Source organism: Loxodonta africana, chromosome 22 (assembly GCF_030014295.1).
Source record: "Loxodonta africana isolate mLoxAfr1 chromosome 22, mLoxAfr1.hap2, whole genome shotgun sequence".
Taxonomy (NCBI): domain Eukaryota; kingdom Metazoa; phylum Chordata; class Mammalia; order Proboscidea; family Elephantidae; genus Loxodonta; species Loxodonta africana.
The window spans coordinates 56,631,992-56,647,693 of NC_087363.1; the positions used below are offsets into that span (position 1 = coordinate 56,631,992).

Genomic DNA, 15,702 nt, shown 5'->3' on the forward strand with positions numbered 1-15,702 from the left:
AAATGGCCAATACCAGTGCATTTCAGCTCATTAATGCCTAGGATATTGGTCTTTTGTGATCCATTTCATTTCTGACAACTGCCAGTTTTCCTAGATTGACCTGATGGCGGCTACCAACAACAGCTAACTCGTTAGAACATCACTTGTAAGCATACAGGTCTCCAAACACCGGAACCAGTTATGGGTCTTCTTAACGACCCATAAACGGAAAAGAGGGAAGATTATATATCATTGCCCTCTATGTGTTACTAAAATCTAGGTAATCTAAGGCTTTTATTTGGCGTGGTAATCCTTTGAAATATTAAAGGATGGGAAAGTTTATTGGACAATATGGAGTGATAAAACTCTCTGGACAAATTTACAGGTCAGGACTACTAACAATTTTATCCTGTGTCTCCTGATATTTCCTAACTCTTTTTTTCTCACCCCCACCTCTTGAATGTGGATGCTCATGGCAAACGTTGGGAGGAACCAAGACATGGGATACTAAAATAATCTTGTTGTTGTTGTTGTTAGGTGCCTTCGAGCCAGTTCTGACTCATAGCGACCCAACATAAAACAGAACAAAACACTGCCCGGTCCTGCACCATCCTCGCAATTGTTGTTATGCTTATTAAGCCCATTGTTGCAGCTACTGTGGCAATCCATCTCATTGAGGGTCTTCCTCTTTTTTGCTGACCCTCCACTTCACAAAGCATGATGTTCTTCTCCAGGGACAGATCTCTACTGATAACATGTCCAAAGTATGTGAGATGTAGTCTTGCCATCCCTGTTTCTAAAGGCGCATTCTGGCTGTACTTCTTCCAAGACAGATTTGTTTGTTCTTTTGGCAGTCCATGGTATATTCAATATTCCTCTCCAACACCACAATTCAAAGGTGTCAATTCTTCTTCAGTCTTATTCATCTTCCAGCCTTCACATGCATACGAGGTGATTGAAAACACCATGGCTTGGGTCAGGCGCACCTTAGTCTTCAAGGTGATATCTTTGCTTTTCAACACTTTAAAGAGGTCTTTTGCAGGAAATTTACTAAAAGCAATGCATCGTTTGATTTCTTAACTGCTGCTTCCATGGGTGTCGATCATGGATCCCAGTAAAATGAAATCCTTGACAACGTCAATCTTTTCTCCGATATTGCTTATTGGTTCAGTTCTGAGAATTTTTGTTGTCTTTATGTTGAAGTGTAACCCATAGAGAAGGCTACTGTCTTTGATCTTATCAGTAAGTGCTTCAAGTCCTCTTCACTTTCAGTAAGAAAGGTTGTGTTATCTGCATAATGCAGGTTGTTAATGAGTCTTCCTCCAATCCTGATGCCCTGTCTTCTTTACATAGTCCAACTTCTCAGATTATTTGCTTGGCGTACAGATTGAATAAGTATGGTGAAAGGATACAACCCTGACCCACGCCTTTCCTGACTTGAAACCACACAGTATTCCCTTGTTTTGTTCGAACTACTGCCTCTTGATCTATGTACAAGTTCCTCACAAGCACATTTAAGTGTTCTGGAATTTCCATACTTCACAATGTTATCTATAATTTGTTATGATCCACACAGTCAAATGCCTTCGCATAGTCCGTAAAACAACGGTGAACACTTCTCTGCTATTCTCTGCTTTCAGCCAAGAATCATCTAACATCAACAATGATATCCTTGGTTCCATGTTCTCTTCTGAATCTGGTTTGAATTTCTGGAAGTTCCCTGGTGATTTACCGTTATAGCTGGTTTTGAATGATCTTCAGCAAAATTTTACTTGTGTTTTTACGATATTAATGACATTGTTCGATAATTTCCACATTCAGTTGGATCACCTTTCTTGGGAATAGGCATAATATGGATCTCTTCCAGTCGGTTGGCCAGGTAGCTGTCTTCCAAATTTCTTCGCATAGACGAGCTTATTAAATCTTTGTGAAAAGTACTTTTCTCCCTGAATGAAGCCTGGAAAGTTCCTTAACTGATCTCACATTATCACATTGGGTACCACTTGCCATCCACTGATCTCTGTCATGTTTTAAATTTCTCTCAGACCTCGAAGTCCAAACACACTGCTGCTGAGTTGATTCTGACTCACAGTGACCCCAATGGATCACTTTTACTAAGGAGATTGGTCTTTGTAATCAAACTGTAGTGAAATGTACAGATCCATTACAAAATCTCACACATCCCAATTAATTAGCCGGGTGGTGCTGTGAATTCATGAAACTCAGTTATTCTTAGAGAAGCAAAGGCTTTTGTAATAAAGGGAATGTAATAAAGTTTTAGCAGGCAAAAAGGGAAAAGTCCTCCAGGATCAATTTAATGAACAGATTTGATTTATTTGTAATCAGCATATTGTTTTAAATACTCTAAGTTTCTGAATTACCTGAAAGCAGTATGCATCTTGGAGAGCTTAATCAAGCCATTTGTAGTTTAGTTTGCACTATAATTTTGCTACTAGAACATTACTCATAGAAGTAGAAAAATAAACATCCACTGATTTCTGGGACTTTGTAAACCTTGACTTAGTGGGATCTGAATTCTACTAACCATACTTGAGATAACAATGATTGTGAGGATGGTGCAGGACCAGGGAGTGTATTGTTCTGTTGTACATGGCGTCACTAGGAGTCAGGACTGACTCAATGGCACCTAAGAGCAACAACAACATATTTGAGAATCTAATAGGCTTGACCTACAAAACTGTGTTTTGATCTTATTCTGAACGTAAAATCTTAGCTGAGAAAAGGTCTCTTCTGCAGGTTTGGGGTGGACAACAGCCTCACAAAGAGTGGGTAAGACTGTGGTGCTCAGTCAATTGACCACCTGCTAGAATGCTTGCATTTTAGTATCTCCATCTTCTCTGTGCTGTCTCAGCAGCACACTTGATTTGGTTTTATAGAGATGAATTGCAAGGAAAAAATCACCTAGACTTTATTTCAAATTACCCTGATGATCAATACATCTCTCACTGATGCCCAAAAATACCATGTTCATAATCTGCTATTATGATATACGACTGAGAAAAGATAAATGTCCTGTCAACCGTAATCTCCTTTTATTATTTTTTTTAAGAAGAGCTAGTTTCCATTATCAGAAGCAGATAAGGAATGCCAGCATCCATTTGTCATTCAAAACAGAACACTTACTTAGCTGGAAATGAATGAAAACCATCATGTAGTGGTTTTTGTTTGTTTTATTTTTTTAGTAGTGAAAATAAAGTCACAATTCAAGGTCAGGGAAAATTCAAATATGGTTCCCACTAGGTTGCTAATATTTTGGACAGGTTAGGGGGACAAGTTTTCACATTAATGTGGGCTTTGTAATACTTTCCCCCCACCTAAAACAGAGACAGGAGGTAGAAACCTGACATTTCTTCTCATCTTCTCAAGTGGCAATTAGTTGTTATATCACCAACCTAGAGATCTTAGTTCCGGGCTGAGAAAGTCTTTTCTTAATCCCATCCTTATACAATTAATCCCATCTCAAAACATGTATAATAATCTGTAGCATGTATACGATAGGTCATTTAGTGAGGGGGTGAGCTTGGAGAGCAGATCAGAACCCAAAACACAACCAAGCTTTCTCTTCTCACAGGTTCCCGTAGGAAACGTTAAAAGTGCTACTCACCATTCAGGGATTCCAGACCAATAGATGATAAGATTTCCCTCTGCTTGGATATCTCCCAGGCATCTCAAAATTTAAAAGACATTCCATATGGAACTCCTCTTCCCCACTTACCAAAACTGCTCTTCTTCCAGTCTTTTTCATCTCAACACATGGCACTATCATCCATTCAGTAGGCTGAACCATATAAAATTGCCTTCTTTGTAGGTCACACGTGGTTGACTATTGGCAATTTCAAACAGATCAGCTTTAATAGTTGTTCAGGTCAGAAACATCGGTGGAATCCTTATCATCTCACTCCCCCTCCAACTCTTAGGATTAGCCAATTATGAGGCCTGATAAATTCTATTTCTCAAGCAGACTCTGAATCCATCTCTAAGACAATCCCCATAGCCCAAAACCAAACCAAACCCGTTGCTGCTGAGTCGATTCCGACTTATAGTGACCCTACAAGACAGAGTAGAACTTCTCCATAGGGTTTCCGAGGAGTAGCTGGTAGATTTGAACTGCTGACCTTTAAGTTAGAGGATGACACTTAACCACTGCGCCACCAGGGCTCCCACCATAGCCCAAGTCATCATTAATTGCCTCACCAATTCCACTATCCACACTGCAATGAAGCAATGTGTACTCTTTAAAAATCATTCCATGACTTCCCAATGACCTTAAGACAAAAGTCAAATACCCCAACATGGCCTATAGAGCCCGCAGACTCCAGACTCTGCCGACCTCTTCAGTGCCACCTCAGTGTGTACTTTCCAGTCACTGTGACCTGCTTTTATTTTCTCACTATACTACTTCCCACCTCAGGGCCTTTGTACATACTGTTGTATCTGTCTGGAACCCTCCTTCCTCTCATTATCCCCCAGGCCCTTGTTGCCAGTATCCCCTACTCCCCCTTCATTCATGTCCCAACTTAAATGCCAATGCCTGAAGAGAATCTTCTCTCACATCTCCCAGACCAGGGCAGGACCCCAAGCTATACACATCCACGAGGCTCTGTTCTCTACCTCAGCACTGATCACATTTCTAATCACTTGTTCAATGACAGGATACCCTATTAGACTCAAGCTCCAAGAGGGCAAGACCATAGCTGTCTTGTCCAACGCCATATCACCATCACCAATGAGTGCTCAGTACATATTTACTGATGGCACGAACCCCTCACAAATGCCAAGACTGCAATTCACAATTCAAAGTCGCAATCTCTGCTCAATGATATTTCTCAGTTTTGATATATCTTAAGTGACTTTTCTATTTAGAATTTTTTAAAATGGAAACAAAAAACATTTGATTTAGAAATTCAATACTGGAAGGCTGAACCAGAACTCTGAGTTCTTCCTCAATTATCGCCTGGGCATGGCTCTATCTAGTAGGAGTTACTATTGTAAGAGAAATAATAATAACTGAAACTAACAGTTATTAAGGGCCATCTATGTTTTTTATGTGCCAAGCCGGAAACCCTGGTGGCGCAGTGGTTAAGTGCTACAGATGCTGACCAAATAGCTGGCAGTTCGAATCCACCAACCGCTCCTTGGAAACTCTATGGGGCAGTTCCACTCTGTCCTATAGGGTCACTATGAGTCGGAATCAACTCGACGGCACTGGGTTTGGTCTGGTTTTGGTATGTGCCAAGCCTACGGAGGAAACGGAAGTTTAGGGAAGTCAGAGAATTTACTGAGATTCACACAGCTAGTAAACAGTGGAGCCACAGTCACAAAGACCCATAATCCAAGACTTGCTATGGATGCGCTTAGGCCTCAGTCTTTGGGAAAGGCAACCTTTAGAACACAGGCCCCTCTTTCTGCACACTGCAAAGAGCACGAAGTAGAGAACCCAAGAGAAACACATTTTCAGCTGTAAGCATAATGTCTCCAAACACACCCCAGCCAACTTCACCATGTTTCCAAAAGCAATTCTCTTCCAACCTGCATCTTATTAAAAACAGATGTTCCTACCGGAAGAAAGAGTCTCTGGGCAGCACAGGGTTTGAATAATTTCTTCCATTCTTGAGGGTTTCCGGCAGAAAATGTGATGGGGTAGATTTTGTGCTCAAACTTCTTTGTATATGAGTCAGGCCACTGTCGTAACTGAAAAACATGGAAGGCAAGGGGAGGGCGATTAGAACCCCAGAAATAAGGAAAACACCTACAAAGCTTTTGGATGGTCAAATGGAAATTAATCGGGCAACTCACATAGAAAGCCTAATTTCATCACCACAATTAATATCCATGGAACAAAAGACCATTTTTTTCTGTCAAACTGGCAATGATTTAAAAAAAAAAAAAGCATTCGAAGTTGACAAGGGTGTTGGGAAATTGGCGCATAAACACTGCTGAACCCAAACCAAACAAAACCCACTGCCATTGAGTCAATTCTGACTCACGGTAACCCTATAGGACAGAGTAGAACTGCCCCATAGGGCTCCAAGGCTATAATCTTTACTGAAGCAGACTGCCACATCTTTCTCCTGTGGAGGGGCTGGTGGGTTCAGTCAACATGCAAGCACATAACCACTGCACCACCATGGCTCCTTAAACACTGCTGAGGTGGGTATAAATTCGAACAAACTTCCAAAAGGGCAATCTGGAAATTAACCAAACCAAAACCAAACCCAGTGCCATTGAGTTGATTCCGACTCATAGCGACCCTACAGGACAGAGTAGAACTGCCCCACAGAGTTTCCAAGGAGCGCCTGGCGTATTCAAACTGCCAACCCTTTGGTTAGCAGCCACAGCACTTAACCACTACGCCACTAGAGTTTCCATCTGGAAATCGGTAACAAAAAAAAAACAAAATTAGAGTTAAAAGGACTTTGACCACAATCTAATTTAAAATAACAAAACTTAGGAACGAACTAAACGTCCAGTAATAGGGAACTGGGTAAATTATGATAGAACTCCACAACGGACTAATGTGCAGTTAAAGTAGATTTATATGTACTGACAAGGGGAAACCTTTATTATATGTAGTTAGGTTAAAAAAAAAAAAGCGAAGTGCAAAAATATAATACAGTTCTATTTCATAGAGGGGAAAAAAGTATATATATTCTTATGCAGAGTAAAATCTGGACAGATATGCACCAAATCTTTAAAAGTACGTGCCTTTGGGGACTTGTAAGTCAATTGGCAAAATAAATTCTATTATGGAAATATTCTGCATCCCACTTTGAAGTGTGGTGTCTGGGGTCTTAATTGCTAACAAGCAGCCATCTAAGATGCATCAATTGGTCTCAACTCACCTGGATCAAAGGAGAATGAAGAACACCAAGGTCACACAGAAAGGGCCACATGAACTAGAGACATATCATCCTGACACCAGAAGAACTAGACGGTGCCCGGCCACAACCGATGACTGCCCTGACAGGGAGCACAACAGAGAAGCCCTGAGGGAGCAGAACAGTGGGATGCAGGCCCCAAATTCTCATAAAAAGACCAGACTTAATGGTCTCACTGAGACTTGAAGGACCCAGGCGGTCATCGTCCCCAAACCTTCAGTTGGCCCAGGACAGGAACCATTCCCGAAGACAACTCATCAGACATGGAAGGGACTGGACGATGGGTAGGAGAGAGATGCTGATGAGGAGTGAGCTACTTGTATCAGGTGGACACTTGAGACTGTGTTGGCATCTCCTGTCTGGAGGGGGGATGGGAGGGTAGAGAGGGTTAGAAACTGGCAAAACAGCCACGAAAGGAGAAACTGGAAGAAGGAAGAGGGCTGACTCACTGGGCGAGAGTAAGTGGGAGTATGTAGTAAGGTGTATATAAGTTTGTATGTGACAGACTGACTTGATTTGTAAACTTTCACTTAAAGCTCAATAAAAATTATTAATAAAACAAACAAACAAATATGTGCCTTTGGAGGTGGTGGTGTTGGTTTCATGTTCCCAGTTTATATTTCTGTATTCCCTAGAGCTTTTCCGGTGAGTATGTTACTTTGTTTGCGTATATTACGTTTACAACAACAACATCAACAACAAAAATTAACACCTACCCACTGCCACAATAATTCCTCTTCTAAGAGTTAATCCTAAGGAAAAATTCCAAAAGTACACCTAGATTTATAACAAGGTTGTTTTTTGCAGTATTGCTTGTAACAGTGATAAATTGGAAACAACCTAAATAAGAGAGAGGTTAAATAAGCTGTGGGGTACATCTATGCTATGCAGCCATGAGCAATGATGTTGTAGAAACTACTGAGTGGCAAACTATGATATGAGAGCCTAATAGAGCCTGTTACTTGTTTTTATTTAGCCCACAAGTTAAGAAGAGTTTTCACATTTTTATATGATTGAAAAAATGAAAATAGCACTTTATGATACGTGAAAATTATATCAAGTTCAAATTTCAGTGCCCATAATTAAAAATTTTATTGGAACAGGGCGACGCCCACTTTTTTTACCCACTGTGTAGTCAGTCACTTTTACCCTAAAGAGCCAAGTTGAGCTGTTGTAATGGAGACTGTATAGCTTGCAAAGCCTAAAAGATTTACCATCTGGGATTTTACAGAAAAACTTGGCCAATTCCTGTTGTAGAAGAAATTTCAGTAATAAGAGTGTCAATGATATAAAAGGTAACATAGAGTATGATTCCATTTTTGATGCTGATATAAAAAAAAAAGGAATGGAAATAAATATACAATTGCTCTCCCTGAGTATTAGCATAATGTTTTTTTTTCTTATTTACAATTTTCTGAATTTACTGTTTTTTGTTTTTTTTTTTACAATGTACATCTGTTGCTTAAATGATCACATCAAATTTTTTGAAAAATATGCCTATTGGGAACACTTCAAGTTTGCAATTTTGAGATGAGCACCTGAGAAAGAAACTTTAGAGTGAGAAAGCAGAAGTGTTAGTCAAAGTATTTAACTACTGATCTAAGAAGGGCACCAACCAATCAGAACTGACAGCGGTCATAAATACCCAGGTCATAAATACCTACTGACTCATCAGAACAGACATGGGACGTAAGCACCCAGTCCACCTGCAGAATAGCCCAAAATCGGCCCTGGAAGGAGTTACGGGGTGTTCCTATGGCCTACTGGCTTCAGTGGCTCTGTAATTTTAGTATCCTCTCTTTGAGAAGCAAAAAACCCAGTTGTATCAACCCAGCTGACTCATGGAAATCCCAGGTGTTTCAGAGTAGAACTGCACTCCATAGGGTTTTCAGTGGCTATGATCTTGGGGAAGGGGATTGCCAGGACTTTCTTCCAGTTTTCTAGAATGGTTTGCCAGTCTACCTTTGGCAATCTATGCCTTTTAACTAGAGTGTTCAGTCCATTTACATGTTATTTTCCATATGTTTGAATCTATTTTCTACCACCTTATTTTATGCTTTACCAAAAACAAACAAAAAACCTTTGCAGTGGAGTCGATTCCAATTCATGGCAACCCCACATGTTATAGAGAAGACCTTAGCTTGCCAGGCCTTTCTTCTGTGATGCCGCTGGGTGAGTCTGAACTGCCAATTTTTTGGTTAGCAGCTGTTATGGACTGAATTGTGTCCTCCAAAAATCCCATTACACCTGTGGTTATAATCCCATTTGGGAACAGAGTTTTCTTTATTATATTAATGAGGCAATATTACTGTAGGCTGTTTCTAAAGTGAATTTCTTCTGAGATACAAAAGAGCAGATTTAGCAAGCAGCAAGAAAGCAGTTGAGGGAAGATGGATGCCATACCAAATGAGATCTCCAAGGAACCAAGAAACAGAAGCTGAAAAGAAACAAGGACCTTCCCCCTTAGCCAACCTAGTCCCAGTACCCTGAATTTAGACTTCTAGGCTCCTAAACAGTGAGAAAATAAATTTCTGTCTGTTAAAGCCACCCGCTTGTGGTATTTCTGTTACAGCAGCACTAGGTAACTGAGACAGTATAGCCAAGGGCAAACCCGCTGCACCACCCAGGGATATATTTTATGCTGTAACAACAACAACAACAAAAACCCATTGCTGTTGAGTCGATTCCAACTCAATGCGACCCTATACTAGGTCCCACTTTTTCTGTTTCTCTTTTTCTTTTCTTTCTTGATTTTTTTAAAAACTCATTGAGATTTCTTTCTTTCCCACCCCACCTTCTCCTTTCTTCCTCTACTGTTTTGGAAGATAAGCACTCTATATTTGTCATACTTATCCTGGAAATTTTAACATGCATATAAAGTCAAAAGTTAATCAATAGGTTTATCATACTTCTAAATTACACAAGATCCATGGGATGCTTTAACTACAATAATTGTTAGTATTTTAGCTTAGTCTGCTTTATTAAAATTAGCCCCACAACTTAGATATTTTTTTTTTTATCATCAATCTTTATTTATCTTTACTTACGTGTTTATCATTTTCTTTATTCTCCATTTTGTCTTGCCGCTCACATCTTTCATCTGGGATCACCTTCTTTTATCTTGAAGTATATCCTTTAAAATTTCCTTCTTTTAGTGGAACTCTCTTAGGGTTATGTATTCAAATTGTCTTGATTATGCACTCTCGAAAGATAGTTTCACTGGGTCTATAGTATCTGGGTTGACAAGTATTTTCATTTTGCATTTCGAAGTTATTATTTTATGGTCTTCTGTCTCCTAGTATTTGTGTTCAGAAGTTAACTGTCATTCTAATTATTCCTTCTTTGAAAGCCATCTTTTTTCTCTGACTGCTATGAAGATTTTCTTTTTGTCTTTAGTGTTCTATTTTCACTGATATATTTAATTGCAGATTTCTTTCAATTTATCTTACTTAGGATTCACTAGGTTTCCAGAATCAGAACTGTGGAGTTTTCCATCATCTCTGGGTTATCCTTAGCCATTATGTCTTTTAGTAGCTGCTCATTTCTAGACTCTTATCTTCTCTTCTAGAACTCTTATTGGTAATACATTGCCTTCCTCACTCTATCTTTATTTCTTAATCCCTATTTGGCATTTTCCATCTCATTATTATCTCTTTGCGCCACATTCTATTTATCTTCCAGTTTACTACTTCTTCCTTCAGCTCTGTCTTTTCTGCTGACTACACACTTCACATGAGCCAGTCTCATGGCCTGTTATCATGATACCCAGGGATGTCTGGGATGCTTGGTCCTTCTTCAGACTTAGTTTTGCAGCTCTAAGCTCAAGACAGTACTTGGATCTCAGCCTAGAGAGGCTGAGGGTAATACATGCGAACTGAGTTTCTGAGTATTCTGAATTCTGTTCTGTCTAGTGTTCCCTGTATACTTTGCTGTATACTGTATAGAATGACACTCCGTAGTCATGTTGCAGATTCTGTACTGCCAAGACTCACTGAGATGGCCACTGTCTCATACGAGGTGCTCCTTGGCACAATCCAGACTAGCCGAACATGCAGAACTTCTCCAAATTCCACATATAATACTGGGCTTGGAGGGGAGCAGTTGAACTTCCAGAAGGTCTGATGTGATCCCTTCTCTCATTCAGACTCACTCTCTGCAACTGTGTGTCCACTCGTTGGGCCCTTTTGGGGAACACAGAAATCACACCTTTGTTTGTCAAGGGCAGGACTAAGTGAGGCAAGCAAGGCGCTTAGCATACAAAATTTAAGGAGGCACTCACTCTCAGGTTTGCAAAATTGCTAACCCAAGGCACGTGTTGTTTGCCTCACCCTACTCTCAGCCCTGCTTTTTGCTATTGGACACATGGCTGATTTTTCAGCTGCAAATCCTGATTGTGTTGCTATCTTTCTATATCTGTTAGACAAATAAACTTTGTTCTATCCAGTTGCTGCGTCTATGTCTGATCTCTTAGTTAATCAAAAGCTACTACTAACCTTTGTCAATTTGATGGTCGAACATTCTTTCATTAAGCTTTTTATTTCATTTTAAAGTTATACTTTGGGTTTTTTTTTTTTTTTAATCTCTGTAGTCATTTTTGATTGTCTCTTGTTCCCTCATCAGACTTAAAATTTCCTCCTTTATTTCTATAAACACATAAAGGTCTCTGATAAACCCAACGTCTAAGGTTTTTTTTTCCCCCCTACCTAACTCTCTTGGAGCTTATTTCCTTATGAGTTTGGTGGTTTTTTATTGTCAGTTTCTATTTTTATTGTGGGCTTCCATTCTTTGATGCCTGGGCTGAGAGTTAGTCCCTCCCAGAGGGATCTGTTTTTGCTTCTGGGTGGAGTTGTTCAGGAGCACAGTACCTACCAGGGTCTACTTTAAATTACAATTCTAAGATTGCACTTTTTAAAAAAGGATCTCACAGATACTTTAGTTTCAGGTCCAAAACCCACTTGAGGAATGAGAGTGGCCCTGGTTCTCAAGGGAGAGGAGACTTAAAAAAATTTTTTGTGTTAAATTTGCACTCAGAGCCAAGACATTTTTCCTTGTTCTTGGCCTCTGTGGGATATTATTAGTTTAGTTTAGTTCATTTTTTCCCTGAAGGTGTGGCCCTTCTTGGGCTCCAGCTTTGTGGGGAGTGTTCTCCATTCACCCTGTGCTTGCTGAAGGCTTTGAGTCCACTCCCCAGGGCCCATCAAAGTCATCAGTACAGGTCACTACCTACTCAATGACGTCAATGCTCGCCTACTTACTGGTTTTGTGCTTTCACCCCATTCTTTACCTCAGCAGATACCTGCCTCCCCACTCCATCTTCTTGCAGATTCACCCATTCCTTTGAAAGGTTTTAAAATATATTTTTGAGCATCTCCAGATGTTACAGGAAAGTTACAGCCTCTCTAATCCATTACATGGAAAATCTGGTGGCATAAGGGTTAAGAGTTACAACTGCTAACCAAAAGACTGGCAGTTCGAATCCACCAGGCGCTCCTTGGAGCAACTCTACGCTGTCCTTTAGGGTCGCTATGAATCAAAATCGACTCGATGGCAATGGGTAATCCATTACATTGCCCTCATGAGGGTTTAGCTGGCTCACAGTAACAGACTAGATACAATAAAGTCATTAAAACAAAGTTGCATCAGTCAGGATAAACCAGGTTTTGATAACAAACAATCCCCAAATCTCAAAATCTTAACACAATTTTATTTCCTGCTTATGATATATATTCAGGTTGGTAAGGGTTGGTAAGATTCTCAATTGCTGATGGAGGCTCCATCTCAACTCATATGTCAACGAACACCACGAGAGGGGAAGAAAATGTGGCAAAGCACCATTAGATCCCTTAGAGCTTCCACCCAGAAGTGACACAATTTACATTAAAAGTAACACACACCAAAATCACCCATATTTTATTGGGTAAAGGAAGATAAAAGATCACACCCAACTTTAGAAGAGACAGGAAAGTGCCATCTGAGAAGCAGTTTTAATTCCCCTGGAATCTAGATTTCTGAGGTCTATGGAGTTGGGGTAACCCACCAGGGCCACTGCCTTTCGATGTTCTTTTGAACCTTGAGGCTTGAAGAAACTGGTGTTTAAAAGTCACCTTTGAGTCAAATAATGGTCTGGACGAACTAGTAAAAAACCATTTTGCCTGAGACATTATGCTCTTTTGAAGAATTATCTATGTGCAGTCACTTCCAAGAAACAGAGACTCCAAAGGTCAGACCAGAGCTATGTTTTAGGGTAAATAAGTGATTATTCTAATTGTTCTTCAAGACAATGCTGCATGAAATCCTTCCTAAATGCAAATTGTTTATCAGTTTTCCATGGCAATGTCAATAAGATGAGAGATAAGAATTTTTGGAAGTTCTCTTATCTTTGGAACATTTTTGACTCCCTAGTCAAAATGTGGTTAAGTGCTAGGCTGCTAACCCAAGGGTCAGCAGTTCGAATCCTCCAGGCGCTCCTTGGAAACTCTATGGGGCAGTTCTACTCTGTCCTATAGGGTTGCTATGAGTCGGAATCAACTCAACAGCAGTGGGTTGGTTTAGTCAAAATGTTATCCCGATTTGCAAATCGTATAAACTTCAATCAGTTTCTATTATTGGCTTAATATGATTTTTGTTTTAATGCATCTGATCAGGAGTCTAAAAGAAGAAAACCTCTAATGAGGACCACGACTGTAAAACAATAAGGGCCCCTCAGTGAAGGGGCAAGTCCAACCCTTATCTTTACCTGAATCCTCCATAAAAAAAAACTAAACCTGTTGCCATCAGTCCATACAGGCCCTAGGGGACAGAGCAGAACTGCTTCTTAGGGTTTCCTAGGAGCTGCTGGTGGATTTGAACTGCCGACCTTTTAGTTAGCAGCCATATCGCTTAACTACTGCACCACCAGGGCTCCATATACTGCCCTGAAAGTTGCTGGTCCAGCCTCAGCTTGGCTCCTCCAGTAATGAGAAACCCAATACCTTCAAAAAGACTTCCTTACATGGAATTAAACCGACCTTTGTGAGACTTCCTCCTATCACTCCTTGCTTTTTTCTACAGAGCAACACAGAAGAACTCAAATTCTCAGTTTATACATGCTTTTTAATTAGTGAAGACGTAGCTCATCATTCTTCTTCCCTGGGCTACTTTTTCCTAGATCCTTGTTATGGATTGAATTGTGTCTCCCAAGAATATGTGTTGTACATCCTAACCCCTACATCTGTGGTCATGATCCCATTTGGGAATGGGTTTTCTTTATGTTAATGAGACAGTATTAGTGTAGGTTGTGTTTTAAGTCAATCTCTTTTGAAATAATAGAACAGCAGATTGAGCAAGCAAGGAAGCCAAGTAGGCACAGATGGGGGAAGACAGATGCTAGGCCACATGAGATCTCACAGGAACTAAGAAGTAGAAGCTAAAAAAGAGACATGGACCTTCCCCCGGAGCCAACAGAGAGAGAAAGCATTCTTCTAGTGCTGGCACCCTGAACGTGGATGTTGAGCCTCCTAAACTGTAAGAAAATAAATTTTTGTTCCTTAAAGCCACCCGCTTGTGGTATTTCTGTAATAGCAGCACTAGATAACTACAACAATCCTCAAGAAAAGAAAACTAAAAATGAAGAGAAATGGCCCTTTATGCTAAAAGCATGTAATGCTGTTTTAAGGCAGTCCTTTGGAGCTTTTTGTTTGTTTTAAAAAGGAAACAATACCCCTCACCCCTTTCTTGGTTACTTTATGTTACTATCAGGATTCCATGTTGTAAGCAATAAAATCAATTCAGGTGGTTTAAGCCAAAAAAAATTAATGTGAGGATACTGAGTAGCTCAGCAGGTCTTTGGGAGGGCTATAGAACCAGACTCTGGGGTTCACAATGACCCAGCTTGATCCAGACCCAGGTGGGTCTTGTTGGGTCCCTCTGTTATTCAGAACCTGCTACAAATTAAGCTGGTGATGAAACCCAGTTGCCATCACCAAAAATTACTAGCTTGCCCCATTGACTTTAGTCACAGAACTCCTACTGACACCTCTCTGTGGCAACCCCCCCCCCCTTTTCACCCCTGCCCCACACATGCACACTGGATGTTGCTGCTCTACTGGCCCCACCTATCACCAGAACGCATTGGTGGCTCCCTCTGCTTCTCTGTCACACTGTTTCCTGCTTCTGAGTCTGGGGTAGACACATAGACGAACTCAATCTAAATCACATGATCCCAAGCTAGGAAACCAAAAAACGAAAACTAAACCCAGTGCCGTCGAGTCGATTCCAACTCATAGCGGCCCTACAGGACAGAGTAGAACTGCCCCATAGTTTCCAATGAGCGCCTGGCAGATTTGAACTGCCGTCCCTTTGGTTAGCAGCCATAATGCTTAACCATTATGCAACCAGGGTTTCCAAGCTAGGAGGTGCTAGGAAATCAGCCAGCTGCCATTTTTTGCTTCTGCATGTTGGGAGATGATAAAACAAATGAAATTTTAATACATTAAGTATCTACAATGTCAATGGCAAATGCCACCAGACATACTGAACCGAAATAACTTTCTTTTTTTTTTTTAAAGTGTACTTAAATATAAAAGAACTCACCCACACTGAGGCTTCCAGGGGAATCATGACAGCAACCCTGAGGTAAAAATATGTTGCTCTGAGCCTCCTAGAAGTTATCATAGTGCCTCAGTTTTGGGATTAGCTGTCAGAAGTGTGTCATAACCTCCCCCTCCAACCAACTGGTGATTTGGTAGGAATCAGCTGCTGTTACTCTACCATGCTAAGCCTAGCAAAGTGCCCAGCATATAGGAGATGTCCCAAGGAATCTCTGGGGAATGAAAGAATAAATATA

At 40.5% G+C, this 15,702-nt stretch overlaps 1 protein-coding gene across 1 annotated transcript in view; it reads right to left on the minus strand.

Annotated features, from left to right (window-relative positions):
• The window catches only part of GXYLT2 (glucoside xylosyltransferase 2), a 106,929-nt gene that overhangs the window by 63,227 nt on the left and 28,000 nt on the right, over positions 1–15,702 (minus strand). Inside the window, exon 3 of the mRNA XM_064275011.1 lies at positions 5,560–5,691. Coding sequence (XP_064131081.1) covers positions 5,560–5,691 — 132 coding nt within the window. The remainder of the gene's footprint in view (positions 1–5,559; positions 5,692–15,702) is intronic.